A 17,773-nucleotide genomic window follows, 5' to 3' on the forward strand; every position below is an offset into this window, starting at 1 on the left:
AAAGTAAGAGAGAAGGAGAAAAAGTAGTTGAAATTGTGTGATGGGTGGTTGGACCATAAATGATAAAGTAAAAGAGAAAAACAAAAAAGTTACTATAAATGGATAGGGATTATTTGTATGGAATGGACGAAAAATGAAATATAGTCTATTTATATGAGACGGGGAGAGTATAGTACAATTACTCTCTTTTACTTATAATATATTCATGAATTTATTTTATTCTCTCTACTTAATTCTCTAAATATAATTTTCTTTTAAGTCTATTGCAAAATGGAAGGAATATTGCAAGTAGTAATTTTTTATTCAAAATTTTCGATTTTAGTATACGCTGAATTCCGATCATATTTTCAATTATCGTAAAAATCGGGATCTCAACACATTACTCTTAAAAATATTCCATAATTATTTGCATGTTTTGAAAGAGGTGTCGAACTAGCAGAATCAGGCTACTTTTCAATTATACGTTCATGAATTATTTTACAATTATGCTTATGTTCATTTGTATCCAAATTACACTTTTATTATTCAACAACAGTGTGTATATATTTATTTTAGTTCATATTAATCTCATTTAATTTATTAATATTGTATTACAATGTTGATCTTTCCTTTTGCTATTAACTGAATATGTAATCCACAACATTCTTCTTGTTTTTAATTAAACATAAAAAGATCAATAGAATGATCAATTTGGTGTATGCAATTAACTGCTCATAGAAACAGATATATTGCTTGAAATCATTTCTTGTTATGCAGTCAATATTACTACTAGTTAGATTAATGAAGAGCGAATAAATTGCTCTATATATCATTATGCATTTGCATATGATAATAGTCATCACTTAACACATTTCAACACCTTCACACATTTCTTGGTAGAAGAAAGAGATGATCACCATCTCTCACAACGCTCAAGTCTTCGACTTGTGCATTTTCTTCGTTTACTACTCTTTCAAGATTCTTGTCACCAAATTTTTCACCTGCATCAAATTTTATGTAACTTTTTAGCCTAATTTAATTTGTGTCATTTAATATCATGGTATGTTATTACATAGGAGTAAAATTACCTGCTATTTTGAGAAGCTCTTGTAGTGAATTGGGTAGGATTATGAGCTTTCCATGATGTTTTCGTGCAACCCTATCCTCATTGAAATTCATGTGAATCGTTACTCTCTTCTCCGACCTTGATTTCCGGCTATTTTCATGGTGGTCTATCATGCCTTGATTTTGCACCTCATCATCTTTTGTTGGATGATGATGATGTTCATCGCTCCGTGTATTCTCTTTCTCTTTCCTCTCCACTGAGAGCCTTACCATCTCGAGGTGGCCAGAAGAGTTCTGGCACGGTCTCGAATTCAAATCCCACCAATTATTGAGCATTTGACTCGGGTCATATTGGCCCTCAATGTCAACACCTTTCCACTCCTTGAGTTTCTACAAACAATCTCATTTTTTTCACAAAATATTTCTTCAATAAAAAACAATACACCATGTATCTACTACTATTAAAGTAGTTGATAAAACAATAAGTAATTTACCTGAAACAAATTGTTCATAACAATGTGTTCATCATGAGGATTGGATCGGAGAACGCTGAGAAATGCGTTCTTGTTGAGCCGTAGCGTCTGAGAGATCTCAGCCGTCCGAACGCCCAACGGCTGCGGTTTTTCACACAGAACACCAACTTCTCCCACCATCTCTCCCGCAGAGGCCTTCCCAATAATCTGCATTTATATATGAAAATTTATTCAGCTTCTATTTATCGAAAAATATTATTCAGAAGCACTTACTTGATCACGTCCATTGATCTTCGCCACAAAATCCTGCCACAAAGCAATGCAATACTTTAATCAGTCAATCATAAAATATTTAATCTAATTAATTTGTGAATAGTCATTACCACTGATCCAGAGATGATTACATATACATCTGTTGATGCCTCATTTTGCAAGATGATGTCTTCTCTTGGAGGATACCACTCCGCTTCCACTTCTGCCACCTTCGATTTGATCATCAAAAAACCAAATTCAGATTTATACGATACTCCCTCCGTCCCACAAAAATATGGACATTTGTGATGGCACGACAATTAAAGTATTGTTAGCGGAGAATGGGTCCCACCTCATTAAAGAGAAAGATATTTTCATAATTCGAAAGTTCATACTTTTCAGGACAGGGTATTGTTAGTCGTCTTAGAGAGAAGGAAGTTAACAAAAATAGAGGGAGATATTTTATAAAACATCCCAAAAAAATGTACTTATTTTTATGCAACGGGAGTATTTATTTTATAGAAAGTGAGATAGAGAAAGAGGAAAACAAACCAATTGAAGAAGGAAGTCTTGTGATACACCATGGAAAATGGAAGCTTGTCGAACAACAGGGGAGAAGAGAAACTGCGCAATGCTGCAACGAATGGCCTTGGGCAGCTCCATCAATGTCTGCTGCTGCTTCACTCCCTCCGTCTTGAATTTCACACACATGTGCGAAAGAATCTGCTCCTTGATATCCGAAGGCAGCTGGTTCCGCTTCACGAACTCCGAAGCCGCCGCAATACTGTCCCTCTGCACCACAAAATAAACAACTCATTCACTCGTCCACTCATTCAAGAAAAGCAGATGGATAGAGCACACGTACAAAGTGCGCAGTGGAGCAGCTCCAATGGAGGACGAGATTCGTCATGTTTCCGATTATATACGAGGTCAATCCGAGGTTGAAGAGCATGTACACGATGTCGAAAAGCATCTCCCTCGGATTCTCCGCGTGCAGGTCGCCATACCCCGTCGTCGTCAGCGTCACAATCGACCAATACAATGCCGCCACGTACTTGTCCCAAATCCCCATCTCCTTGAAATCCGGATACACCGCCCCGATCCACGTCCGCCTCGGGTCCGAGTATCGGTCCGCGATCATGTAGTTGAAGCACCCCGCGCAATGCACCGCGAAAAGAGTCACCTATTTCCAAAAATAAAATAAAATAGCTATTGTATCTGTCAGGTGCAAACCACATCCCACATCGGAGAATCAGTAAAATTAGATAGGTTGAAGGCTTACAGCGACAAGCTTGGTGCATCTAGTCCAGAAGTAGTTGAACCGGATGTCCTTCTCTAGCCTCGCGAACAGGGAGCTAACGCGTCTGAGGCGCCATAGGCGAAGCATGGCGAGCAAGTTGAACCCCAATCCGCCGCTGCTGTATGTGAAGCATATTGCAAGAAATTGGAATGGAATAGTTGAGCAGACATCAAAGAGGAACCACGATGTTAGATACCTGCAAATAACCATCACATTCAAGATTTTCACAAAAAGAAATGTGTTGGTTGAATTTCGTGATTTACCTCACTGCGATTCTCTTTGGATCGTCTACTATAACGTGGGACTGGGGGTCGAGGTAGGCGAGGAAGAAGGTGAGGACAATGTCTACTGCGAAGAAGCCATTGATGATGTTGTCCACTACAAAGAGGGTGTCTTGCTTGTAGGTCAGGAATGCGAATTGGAAAGGCGAAATCCAGGCTGAGTAGACGACGAGGAGGACGAGGAACGTCTCCCAAATCCTGCAAGAAATGGAGGATTGGGACAAGATTAGAGGCATCTTTGTTTTCTTTTGGAGTGGAGAGAGAGAGAGAGAGAGATGTGATCACCTATAGCATGGATTGTAAGGTGAGATGATGTGGTTCCGTGACGTCTTGGCGCGGGTGGTGGTCGATGGAGGGAGATCGGTGGCGTTGTCGATGTGAAAATGGTGGTTGGAGAGGTTTTTACCAAGGACGGTTTTTAGACAAGAAAGAGACATTTGTGGTTGTGGCGTTGAGAGATCAAAGGTTAGTTAGTGAAGTGGAGTGAGGTTTTTGTTAGTATGTAGTAAGTGTAGGACTGACAAGTTTATATACAATGAGGTGGTTGGATTGAGGTTGTATATACTCACTTGTAATTTCCATTTATGAGAAGTTTGCATTGACAGATGGATGGGAGTGAAGGACTAAGAAGGAACGACAGTTGGCCTAGTGATAAAGTGGTTAATTCTGAAGTCAAAGGTCTCAGGTCTGAGCCAACTACGATGTAGTCTTTAAATTTCTATTCGTTTGCCTTTAAAAAGAAAAGGAACGAGGTGTGTGAGGTGCGGCGTGGGACGGATGGAAGGTAGATGTTGAATTATGTTTCAAATTTTTAATTTGGCATCTTATATTGCATTTATGAAATGCGAGGTTGCCAATGGTGTATTGATATATGGTGGGGTGCAATGGTTTATTTCAATATCTATATTTAGGGGAACAAGAGTGGAAGGAGGGCTGGATTGGAGAGTACTTGTATTGAATGGCACATGGCTGAGGATAAATGCTTTCTAATCTAGCTAAGCACCAAGGAGGATTAAATTTCATAGATTTGAAAAAGTAGACATAATTTTTATTTGAGGATACAAAGCCATCAAATTTGAGCCGTAAATCTCTATGTTACTATTCGATAGGAGCTCGCACCACCGTTGTTTAGTGATTGATAATTGTAGTATAACTTCAATTAAAACATTAACCACGCCATTATAAATTTAATTAGTAGTAATAGTTTGAAGTCCAGCTAGCAATCGTTTTCTTGCGCGTAATATTTTCACCATATATATATCACAACAAAACTACATGGACTTGAATCACTCTCAAGAATAATTAAACATATGAGAATAATGAAATAAGGCTTATATATAGGCAATAAAATCCTATTACTAATTGAAAATGAAAAAATAAATTCAGTCCCGGGATAGAATATATTCAAACTCATACAAAATAACTGACACTAAATCCAAGATAGGAAAAATCAAAAAGTTATATTCTCATTGCAAGTTTTCATCTTTATCGCAAGAGGCCTCACACCTGGATCATACATCATTTATTCTTTTATTTATTTTTATATAAACAATATTATTATACGGGCGTGGAGTATCTCAATTTTCAAATTACCAAATTATTTTTTATACTTTGAAAATGTAATATTAGTTGAAGTTGGGCTAAAACATTGATTAAATGTGTTTTATCCTCTTTGTTTTATCTTTCTCTTTGTTGTAAAAGGACAAAAAGTTGAAGGTTGTCCTGTATATGTTGTATGTATGTAGGCAATCAGAACCATATATGTAAGAAAGGGATCCCGGCCATGTATCTCTCTATCTCTTTATATGTGTGGACCGACCATATATTAGTATATGAATAATGATTATCAAGTTCTCACATTGATATATATGAAGTTGTGATATCTTCCCACAAAGTTGTGGCACTCAACTTTGTCCTATGCTCCTTTTGTTACTTTCTTTAATTTGTTTACACTCATGTTTGCCCCAAATGCTTGTTATCAAGAAATTATGTATTTTAGACGTAATTGTTTTGGTAGACAAAGTTCATCAACTTAGTCTTGATTTCATGTAATTTGACTGGGGTTTTAGCCGTTCGTTAATTTGTAGTTCTGTCAACTACTATTAGATTTCATGTACTCCATCCGTCCCTCTGTAGCTGGGTCATATTCCTTTTTGAGTTGTCCCACTGTGGCTAAGTCATTTCTTTTTTTGGCAAAAAGTACTTTACTCCCTCTTACTTTACTCTCTTTGCATCATCTCTCTATCTTTTTCTTTTCTACTTTATTCTCTTTTTACTTAACTCATTTAAAACAATTTTTCTTAAATCTTGTGCCGAAAAGAAATGTCTATACTACATAGGGACGGGAGGAGTATAATAATAGTATAACCCGTGGTTCTTTCTTAGTTGCTAGGTGTTTGTCTTTTCTTGGTTATTCTCTCGCTTGCTGTGCTTTTAACCGAGTAATTCTATCAGTTTTGTGCTAGTTATGTTGTCAGTTGAGATTTTTTGCTTTCGGTGAGGTGTAGCGTTCTTATTGATTTTGTTGGTGTTATACTTTATCTCAACATTTTTTTGATAGTTTGAGATTTTCTTTACTAATCGAAAAAAAAAAAAGTAAAAAAAAAGGGTTACGATTGAAAGACCGATCACAAGAGGACTTATTTACATTTGACCAGCTTTTGTATTCTATTTCTAAGGATGAGGTGCCATGTCTTACAATTTTAGTATGACAGTTGTCACATCTTCAAATTTATTTTCCACAATGAAAATAAAACTAATTAATGTAACTCAAGATTAATTGCGTAGAGTGAGCATGCGTTTATGGTGTGCATCACTATCATTTCGTGGTAGGGAGATTGATTGAGTGAATGATTGAGAGATAAACCATGGATTTTTTTTATGACTTGAGAAAATGTGGTCCTTAAATTCATGGTCCTTACATCCTGAAATTTCCTAAATCTTGGATTTTTATGTCTGTTATTTGCGGTCCTTTCTAATCAAATCAGATTATGGTAAATGTCAGTGTACATGTATATGTAATAATGTGGTGATCCTATTTATGAAATTAATGACAACAATCTCATCATTATAACTTATAAGATGATTATTACGTTATTCCCAAATTCCCAATTAGTCTCTTAAATTTGGGTGGTTTAGTTGGTGCACCGGCATAGCTAGCCAACCTTGTGACGAAACTATCATTAAATCCTATCAATATCATGGAAACCAAATTACCAAAAAATGAAGATGTTACTCCTAAATTGGGATTGGATCTGATAATACACTTACTATCACAAAATGACCCATGCAACCTGTTGAAAGAAATTAATTCTTTAATAAACTTTTTTTAATAAATTTATAAGATGAGGCTGAGATTATTACTATGCATTACTTATTGCTGTTTTGTACTCTCTGACAAAATTTGAGTAGAAAAATCGAGAGCCAAAGATTTGATTTTATCGAAATTTATTATCATGCACAATATACATGTGTATTTTGCGATCTATTTTTTATTCCCTTGAAATCACTCGATTGCATATCTATGAAAATATAGACTGATTCATGCTTTATTTCTTGTATCGTAGTGGTCCCTGTTTTTCGTAAGATAATCATTTCGAAAAGAAGAAAAATCAATTAATCCCTCCGTACCTCATTAATTGATACTGTTTAGCTTAATACGGATTTTTAAAAAAATATATAGTAAAAAATGGGTGAGTGTTAGTCTTACTTTTATATATTAATTTTATAATAAATTGTGAGTTGAATAAGTTAGTGGAATATGTGGTCTATTATCAATAGTAGTAAAACGCAGGGGTGTAATTTAATAGCTAGGGGACGGACGAAAAAGGAAAAATAATATGAATTTTCATATTTTTTATCAAATTAATTAATACTCAGATTAACACTTTCAAATATGTTCCCGACTTAAATGATCGGCGTATTACACTATGTAGTTATATAAATTGACACTAATGGTATATACAAAGTGTATGTATATAGAAAAATAAATTTTAATATAATATAGGATGATTTATTTCACTCGTTCTATTTAAAATAATACTAGTATTAGTGTAACATGTAAAAATTATATTACTTCATATATATAATTAAAACTTGGCCATGAAAATAATGTTAGGTCGATTTGATGTAGAATGTTCGAATCCAAAATTTGCTCATGAGTATCTAAAAGTCCAATGAGAACTATGTTAAGAATATGGTGTAGGTTTGGGGTGTGGAATGATGTCATATGTTCGTAATTGATAAGATAAGGATCACATGTCTAATAAAAATAAATTGACAAATATATTTTGATAATATTATGGATAGGTGCTGTCGCTGGTCGATGGAGACCCTTAATCTAGTACTCCTTGCGTCTCACTTTAGGAGTTCCGGTTAATCAATTTCGGGCATCCCACCTTATGAGTCCCGATTGAGATAAATTAATAAAAAATATCTTCAAAGTAAGGAAAAAGGTGTTAAAAGTGGGTCTCAACATTCACTACAACATTTATTTATTACGCGCTCAATTAAAAGTGGGTCTCAACATTCACTACAACATTTATTAATTACACACTCAAACACTTTCTTAAAACATGAGTCTGACTAAACCGGGACTCCTAAAGGGAAGGAGGTAATAATTTTTTATGTTTTAAAATTTTTTGCACGGGAAGGTGATTGTTTTCATTTTTGCTTAATTTTTTGTGTTTTAATAAGAATATCTATACAAAATTTATTTTAATTACATAATTCCTTTTTTTAATTATGTGATTATAAATTTTTTGATGAATTGTTATTTAAAAAATAATCTCCTTACATTTTAATAAATATAAATTAATACTTATGCCTAAATTTAAAATAAAGTGTTGAGCTTTAAATGATTTTAAAAAATCTACGTTATCGTAAATTAAGATTATCTCAAAAATTTGAGGAAAATTTAAAAAACCTCAAATTTTCATTTATTTTTGTGAGTTTAGCACGACATGCGATAAAGAGTTATATATAAATTATGTTTTGTTTAAACTATTTGTTTCATCGTCTATCTTGCTCGACGGTGAGCAAGACTTAGGTTTGGGAATATTATATGTGAATCAAATTATAGTCGTGTTTAGCAGTAAATTTATGTATTTTGTAGTTTAAAATCAGACTCATTTTAATGGTATTAAAGTGATTTAGGTCATAGCTTGTATAAACAAAAGGATGAAACTCATAGGTAAAAAAAAAAAAAAAAAAAAAAAAAAAAGAAGAGAGAGAGAAAATCGACAGGGTCCAGAATACATCTAGTGGGACGTTTGGTTTGCACCACATGAACTTAGGTCATGCTTGGTATGATGGAATGGAATGAGGAGGGAATGGAATGGCGATGGGAATAGAACGAGGGTGGAAATGGAATGACAATTCCATTCCATTCTTGTGCTTGGTGAATGTAAGGTTTACAAATGGAATGAAATTGTTATTCTTTGATTGATTTCATTCCTATGCTTGGTAACGACAAAATTCTATATGAATGGAATGGAATGAAATATGAATAATTAATATGTTGTTTCTATAAAAAAAATATTTATTTAAAAATATTTTTGTCAATATTTTGGATCATATAAATTTGTACGATACACGTAAATGAGTGTGTGCATATGTGGTGTATGTATGTGTTGATGTGTGTGTGTATATGTGGTGGTGTGTGCGTATTTGTTGCTGTGTGTGTTGCTGCGTGTGTGTTGTTGTGTGTGCTGTGTGTTGTGTGTGTTGCTGCGTGTGTGTTGTTGTGTGTGTTGTTGTGTGTGTTGTGTGTGTGTATGTGTTGTTGTGTGTTGATGTGTGTGTGTGTTGTGTGTGAGTTGTTGTGTGTGTGTGTGTTTTGCTGTGTGTGTTGTGTGAGTTGGTGTGTGTGTGTGTGTTTTTTGCTGTGTTTTGTGTGTGTGTGTGTGTTTTTTTTTTCAATTATTAAAATTTTAATTTATGCTAAAATTGAGATGATATTAAATTTAAATATAATATTAAATAATATTTATATAATTTTGTTAAATTTTAAAATAAGAAGAAAGGAAAATGAAATGGAATGGAATGGTCATTCCTTAGCTAAATGGATGGAATGGGTATTCCCATGTGGAATGGAATGTGGTGATTCCTAAGAAAAAATATTTACCAAGCAAAGGAATGGAATGAAGGTAGGAATGTCATTCCATTCCCCCATTCCATTCCATTCCATCATACCAAGCATGATCTTAGTGAACCGCTTAAACAACACCAAAGGATAAAAAGGATCATGGCACAGCGCTGAGGTTACAAGACTCGTCCAGAATAATCCCAGTTAGTGCCTCGTGGGTTCGCATGCTACCAATTCAGCAGATCACTGAAAACATCACTGAATTCTAAAAAGAGCCCCAATGGCCTATTGGATTCGCACTATGCAAACTCATCGGATAGTTGGTTGGGCATGTTTTTCCTGAACTTTTTTATGATTCAGCTTAAAACCCAAGTCTCATCCCCAAGTATAAAGTTTGAACCGACTTTAATCAAAAGTAGAAGAAAGGATTGAAGCTTCCATCTATCAAACAGTTTTCCACCATAATATTTTTAGTGATTTATTTCATCTATTTTTATGGGTTAATGAATTTAAATTTAAAGGTCACGCCACGGAGGACTTGAACCTCGAGACCTTTGACGTCATGTATTAATCTCTCTACCGTTTGGCCAACTCATTAACACAATTTATTTCAACTTTGTAACTACATAGATGTCTTTCACCTTTGATATAGTAGTGACCTTAATTTTGATGTCTTTTTTAACACATAGTACTAAGGAGCAAACATAGCTGAGAAATCCTATAACTAAAATTGATAAGGAGATATAGTCTGACGGTGGATCATCGTGTTGACCAATAATAGAAATTAATAGGCCTGTCAAATCGGGTATCTGCGGATACCCGATTCGAAAATTTCGGGTACCCGATCCCGAATTTCCCAAAATCTAATACCCGATACCCGATCAGAAAATAATTTCGGGTACCCAAATACCCGAATCGGGTATCCAGCCCCGATTTTGGATTTTTATTTTAATTTTGATTTTATTTTTTTAGCAAAATTAACTACAAACATTTAGAAATACAAACTTGTAATAGTTCGAATTTGATACAAACTTGAATTAGTTCGATTAAGAGAAAAAAACTACTACAAATTTTTAGAAATAAAAAATTCATAAGTTATAGCATCCATCATTCATCAATAATAAACATCACAATTCATATATTAACCCTAAATGTGACTTAAGAGTGAAAGATTGTGGGACTAGATTTAATTATTTAATTTTTTAAATAATAGAATAAATACATAATTTTATAAATTTAAATTTTTAAAAAAAATCGGGTAATTCGGGTAATTTGGGTATACCTAATCGGGTATCGGGTTATCCGATACCCGATAATTAAAAAATCCTATATCCAAACCCGATCCCGAAACCCAAAAAATCGGATATCGGATATCCAATTACCCGATATTTCGAGTTCGGATATCAAGTATCCAATACCCGATATCCATTTTGACAACCCTAGAAATTAATGTGGAGCCTACTAATGTGTTTGTAGGGGTAACATATTAGTAAGTAAAGTCTAACACACATAATTAGATTATTCTAGGTGTATAATTCTCTCTACAAGTGATCAGCTGCAGAGTATCGTACACGATTCTTAGAGCATAAGAAACGTATTTAGTAAATCGAACACATGATACTAGCAACCCGAATCAAACTATGAGTAGTTCTTCCATCTTCTGTGTTTATCTCAAGACTTTTTCTTTTCAATCTGTTCTATCAGCTTAAGACAAACTCTCAAACCAAACGAATGTATTGTAATGATTTCCTTAGTTTTAATAGCTTTTCAAGTTACTCGCTCTTTGTGGATTTCGATAGCTAATTTACTCCCTTGTACGTATGTTCTCTTGCTAATAACAATATATTTGGTAGGGGTGGTAACTCATCTAGGGATGAAATTTTATGATGCCATAGAATTTTATGATGCAATAGAATTTTATTTGTATAATATTGAACTACATTTATATATACTGAAAATCAAAATAATATTCTACACAATGGGCAGATAAAGTTCTCAGTCAATTTTGAATTTGATGCAAAATAAACGATAATTTGAAATATAGCTTCAAACTTACGGCAAAGCAAAATAATGAGGTAATTATGCAAACGTTTAAACTTGAATCTAATTTGACCAAGGTAAAAACTCTTCCGAAATGAAAAAAGGGATCTTGGAATATCAAATAATATCTTGAATTAAATGAGAAATTAATGAACAACTACAAATGTAAAATATCACATGCTTCATTTATGGCTAGTGTTATACAAATCAAGGATTGTATGACCGAACTTTCATGTACTACCTGTATTTTGTTAACGTTTATATTTAGCATGATTTCCACGACGATATAACATTATTATATATCTACAACAATAGGGACGTTTCAATAGAATGTTGGAGTAACATTTTGGAAGAGTATTATTAAACATGCATTCAATGTGATTTGGTGATATTCATGATGAATGTCAATAAGTTTTAAATAGTACGGTAACAATAGATCCAATTGTACGAAATTTTTTTGCTAAATATTGCATTGTAGCCTAATTTTCAATATAACTAATTTATTTCATGTATCCACAATTTTGCACGTCATGATTAGTCATATTTAGGAGCGAGAAAAATAGCTGAAAACCAAATATCCGATCCGAACTAAAAAAATCAATTTCGTTTTGGTTTTGTCTAATTTCAGTTTTTCAGTTCGGTTCTGATTAAAAAAAAACCAAAAAACTGAATTTCTTTTTAATAAATAATACTCTATCTGTCCGTGAATAGGAGTCTTGTTTCGCATTTTAGTCTGTCCGCGAATAAGAGTCTCGGTTCACTTTTACTATAAATGGTAATAGGGTCTCACCTTCGACTAGCTTATTCCACTCACATTTCATTTAAAACTAATACTACATACAAGTGAGACTCTTATTCCACTAACTTTATTACACCCACTTTTCTTAATATTTCTTAAAATCTATGTCGCATAAATAAGACTCCTAACAGCGGACAGATGGAATAGTATATTATACCTAAAAATAAACTTTATTTGTGTTGATTTATATCGATAAATGTAACAGTATTTAGATTTTATAAAAGTTGTAGTAATTGTTTGAATATGTTAATTGACACGATGTAATTTGAAAATTAATTTTCTGATGTTAAGTTTTTTGGATATTATGCAATTTCGGGTTCGGTTTTTTTAGTTTGGATTTTGGTTTTTCAAATTTTTGGATATATTTTATGAAATTTCAATTTTTCGGTTTCGGTCGGTTTTTATAGTTTGGATTTCTGTTTTTCGGATTTAGTTTTCGGATAATTCAATTTGGTTCAATATTTATTTTCGCAAAATTTTGGTTTTTCTATTCAATTTGGAAATAAAAAACGAATCGAAAACTGTTTCTCATCCTTGCTCATATTTCATGAATTGGGTTTGACTTAAACATGACAGTATCTGAGTCCATTCAAAATATTACGTTGGTGCTCTGCACCCTAATCTTTAATTACTTTATAGAAGATCTCTTTTGTCAATGTGGAATCATGCATGCCCACGACAAAATTTAGTAAACTTACAATCATTGTACTATAATAAGTCGCTCTCCGTGATTGTACGTGTAGCACCCAAATTAATTCACTTATTAAGGTCTACGATAATAAGTCGCTCTCCGTGATTATATTTAATATTAAAAGTGTGTATGATATGCTAGTATAAGCTAGTCTCAGCGAATAACATAGGTTATTTTTATAATTTAGAGAAACCCATCTCAAAACTCGTGTTTCACCTTAGAAAATTAATTATTCACCATTTTTGCGGATTACACTTATAACTTTGAGTGTTGGATTGAGTTAGTGAGATAAAATTACTAAGCTCTCTTCCATTTTTTTACATATACATATTGTTGAAGGTATTTTAGTACATACAAAATTTAATATGATGCTATATCTTTTACGGTGACATGAATAAAAAAAATGTCGATTTTCTGATCACATATGCATAATGCATATTTTCTCTGTCCCACCGAAGATTACACTTTCCTTTTAAATTTGTCTCACTTAAAATAACTCATTACGAACAATAGAATTATTTTTATCTCTACTTTATTTCATCTCTCTTACTTTATTCTCTACACATAACACACAAAAATAAAATTGCATAAAATCTCATGCTACCCAAAAAAGAGGTAAGTCTTCCTTGATAAAGAGGAAGTACATAAATTCTATGTATCCACTTATTATAGACGCAATTTTACTAGGCTGGGAGAGTTGTGTCTAGTTTTTTTTTACAGAAATATAATTGTTCAAAAGGTTCATCAAGTTTATAAGAGAACATTTTCCCCTTGCATATTTAGTGGCCACTAGGTACTCATCATTCACGATTTTAGTAGTGGCATGAAATAAATTGATACTAGAATTTATACTAGGGTGGAAATTGTACATTTCAAGATTTTACTAGTGGCATGAAAAAATTGATAACATATGTACTAAGTGGAATTTATATCCATCAATCATTTCTTACTAGTACTTATAAAATGAAATATGTGTCTGATAGAATATCATAGATTTGTGCAGGCAAAGAAACGACACTGATAAGCCTATAATCAATAGACATGGTGATCACAAATTCACCAGACACACTCCCCATATCCATTATATTGGAATATGAAAGAGGGCCACTAAAATTTAATTCGAAAAATTGCAATGTACTTGTCCCTTAAATTTTGTCACACTTTAATCGGACATGAGTTTTAAAAAATATAATGGAAAGTGAGTTGAAAAAGTTAGTGGAGAATGAGTCATACTTATATACTCCATTCGTCTCATAGTAGATGTCACACTTGGGAGATGACACGAGATTTTAGGATATGTTATTTTGTGTGTTAAGTGGTGATAGAAAATATAATTTTATAATTGATGTGAGAATGAACTTTTTTCAAAAGAGGAAATGTGTCATCTTTTGTGGGATAAACTAAAAAGGAAAGTGTGACATCTACTATGGGACGGAGGGAGTATATATTATATTACTTTTATAATAAATGTGAGTTGTAATGAATTAGTGTAATATGAGATCCACTAATAAAAATGGTAAAAAGTGAAATGTGATAAATTTTGTGGGACAGACGAAAATGAAAAAATGCGATAAAATTTCAGGGACGCAGGGAGTAGATTAGTCGTAAATCGTAATGACTTAATTTACGTGGATTTCATGTGGCTAACATCATTAATTTGGTAGTATTTGTGTGGAGAGATTTCATTAAGTGGCCATTAATTCTTGTTGATGATGGCTGACTCAGGCTATCCATATCTCCCGTTAGCCAGCATGAAAATATTGAAATCATCGTTTCAAATTCAATACAATTCACTTTAGGCAGAAGCACTCACTTAATGAGAAACCCCAGCCAAAAAAAAAAACCATTATTACAAAATGAAAAAAAAAAGACAAGAAAAAAGCCTATAGTGTAGAGAGCATAAACTAGGTAGATGATAATGGCATTCACAATAAGGCAGTTGCCCGCTATGAGGCTGTTTTTTCGGCCTTATTATGGGTCGTTTTAGCTGCGGCTGAAATCAAATTTTTTACTGTTTTTATTCTTCTTTTATTTATCAGGTGTGTAACAATTGAAGTTTCAAGTAGGAAATTTAATCAAATAAAATATATCATTATAGTCTTTTTTTAAATCGATTAGACTATTTGTATTTTTATCTGTGTTAGTTTCTAAATCAATTAACAAAATATGAAAAATAGTGAAATAAGTTGTGGCTGATTTTAATACTACATTATTATAAATATTGTGGCTAAAATTAGAAATGTTGACATGACAAATGAAACAAATTTTGTGACTGATTTTTAGGGCTCATTATGGATGCCCTAAACACGATCTACACCACCTTTTATTATACAATAGTAATAGAAATTACAACTTCTATAAAAATTTGAGCTCATTTCACCGTGAAAAAACTTATATCTAAATTCAAAAATCATTTTTAAATAGTTTTTCTCCATTCTGTCATAAGTGAGACGTTTCTTTTAAACACGAGATTTAGGAAAAATTTTACTACCTCTTAAGATGATGTTCGATTTTCTAGATAAAATAGTACCAAGATATAATCTAGGATTGAATTGTAAGATTAGTTTAGTTGGAGGGAGTAGTTGATTATCCATCTAGGATTCAATCTCATGAACCATACACACTACATAATTAATCTCGAGATATAATCTTACGAACCGAATGGCCCCTAAGTGGAGAGAGACTTAAGGTATTAAATTATAACTATCTTAGATCTTATGCTTAAAAGAAACGTCTCGCTTGAGACGGAACGAAAGGAGTACTTCAAATCTATTGCCCCGTATAACGTGCACGATGGGTTCATCCAAGATTTTGTCGTAAATATAAGGAATAATAAATTCATTTGGGCTTGTAAATTTATTTAGAAATATATTTAGCTATATATTTTTTATTAAAGAAATAGTAGGAAAAAGCATTCAAAAATACCATCCACTGATCAACGATTTGTTATTGAGAAAACTGTTGGGGATACCAGGGTTACAAGATATAAATACTTTTCGGGCGTAATACAACCCAAAAAAAGAATACAAAATGGAAAACTAAAACATAAATTACAACGTGAAATCGAAACAATAAACCGTGAAAGTTAGGAAATAGCGAGTCGAGGAGGCCTCTTTCCGCAAGACGAGATACGCTCCGGTAGTGCTCTCAGATTGGCGTTTCGTTCCCAAAGATAAAACGGCTAACATCTTTGATGAGGCAGCACCGCAATCAACAGAGCTCCAGCGAACTGGATGGCGGGCAAGGCGGGGCGCGGCTCGGCACGGCACGGCGGGCGGCGCACGCGTGTGGGCTCTTCGACCCAACTTGATACACTAGAATTTATTAAGTGTAGTAGAACACTTAATTTATACACCTCAGTAAGAGACTCCCACTTCCAATGTGGGACAACTAACACTAGTTGATTGATCCCTACATTCAAGACTCCAAGTTTACATAAAGCTCAATCGTGCCCAACTTGATCCACTAGAATTTATTAAGTGTGGTAGAACACTTAATTTATACACCTCAGTAAGAGACTCTCACTTCCAATGTGGGACAACTAACACTAGTTGATTGATCCCTACATTCAAGACTCCAAGCTTATATAAAGCTCAATCGTGCCCAACTTTAATCCACTATTTCTCACTCACCGGGAATCAGATTTGAGAAAATGAATATACTACGATCATCTACGCGGAACGTAGACCGACGTTGTAGCATTTAATTTCGGAAAATTAAATGTCTTGTCACATTTATTATTCGGTCAAAGTCCACTGCCCGGATACATTTAATCCATGATTCCAACAAAAACTGGACTGGTTCATATAATAATCGATTTTTATTTTAAAAAAGTCCTATAATTTGTATACCAATAATGTCCTAATATCTTTATGGCTCCATTTTATAGGATAATGCGTAAAATTAGGTCATAATTCATGCTCCCGTTATTTTTTTCAAAGGTACAAAGTCTAGAAATATAATTTATTTAATAAAAATTTGATTGAATTATCTGTATATAATAATATGATCATATTACGGTGATATCACTTCCTAGCTAGTGTATAACAAAGATCTAAAAATCATTGATCAATGAGTCATCTCCTAAATGCCAATACAGGGAACATACTAGGAATATTGACATTTAATATCATAGAAACTTTTAAAAAGTTGAGTTTTTCCCATAAACTTTAAAATTGACAAATAATATCACAAACTTCACCTTGAGTTTGTTATTTTCCACTAGTGAAAAAATTCCGGCTATATTAATAGATTGAAGAACAAATTTGAAGGGTGTGCTTCAAGAAAAACTATTCTCAAAGATTGAAAATCTTGATACTCTTGAAGTTATTGTTGAGAAATTACGAAAAAAATCTGTATCATGATATTATTTGCCTGAATTTTTTCATTGGTAAGAAATACTCCCTCTGTCCATGAATAGGAGTCTCATTTCTATTCGGCACGGATTTTAAGAAATGTTAAGAAATGTGGGTGGAAAAAAGTTAATGGAATAAGAGTCGCACTTGTATATATTAGTTTTAAATGATATGTGAGTAGAATGAGTTAGTGGAATTTAGGGTCTCTATACCATTTATGGTAATTATGAACCGGGACTCTTATTCGTGGACGGACAAAAATAGAAAAATGGGACTCCTATTCGTGGACGGAGGGAATAACAAACTCGGGATAAAGTTCGTGATATTATTTGTCAATTTCAAAATTCATAAAAAAACTCAACTTTTTAAAAGTTTCATGATATTAGGTATCAACGTCCCAATTATGTAATATCAATAAAAGTGTCAATATCCCAGTTATATAAGGTTAAACTA

The 17,773-nt window shown here is 33.2% G+C and overlaps 1 protein-coding gene across 3 annotated transcripts; it reads right to left on the reverse strand.

The window, feature by feature from the left end:
- Positions 1-711: 711 nt before the first annotated feature.
- Positions 712-4,082, reverse strand: LOC125212414 (potassium channel KAT1-like). Of its 3 annotated transcripts, none has more exons than XM_048112583.1 (10): positions 3,636-4,054; positions 3,333-3,548; positions 3,052-3,184; positions 2,635-2,952; positions 2,322-2,561; positions 1,901-1,999; positions 1,791-1,823; positions 1,539-1,724; positions 1,068-1,434; positions 712-980 (listed from the first exon to the last, which is right to left on the reverse strand). In XM_048112583.1, the coding sequence occupies exons 1-10, from the start codon at positions 3,785-3,787 to the stop codon at positions 862-864; spliced, it is 1,863 nt and encodes a 620-aa protein (XP_047968540.1). In that variant the 5' UTR covers positions 3,788-4,054; the 3' UTR covers positions 712-861. The 3 variants fall into 3 exon arrangements, with proteins under 3 accessions (XP_047968540.1, XP_047968539.1, XP_047968541.1); XM_048112582.1 differs by having other exon boundaries at positions 3,052-3,265; XM_048112584.1 differs by lacking the exon at positions 712-980 and having other exon boundaries at positions 1,217-1,445; positions 3,052-3,265; positions 3,636-4,082.
- Positions 4,083-17,773: the final 13,691 nt, after the last annotated feature.

The sequence above is a fragment of the Salvia hispanica genome, chromosome 3 (assembly GCF_023119035.1).
Source record: "Salvia hispanica cultivar TCC Black 2014 chromosome 3, UniMelb_Shisp_WGS_1.0, whole genome shotgun sequence".
NCBI classification, from domain to species: domain Eukaryota; kingdom Viridiplantae; phylum Streptophyta; class Magnoliopsida; order Lamiales; family Lamiaceae; genus Salvia; species Salvia hispanica.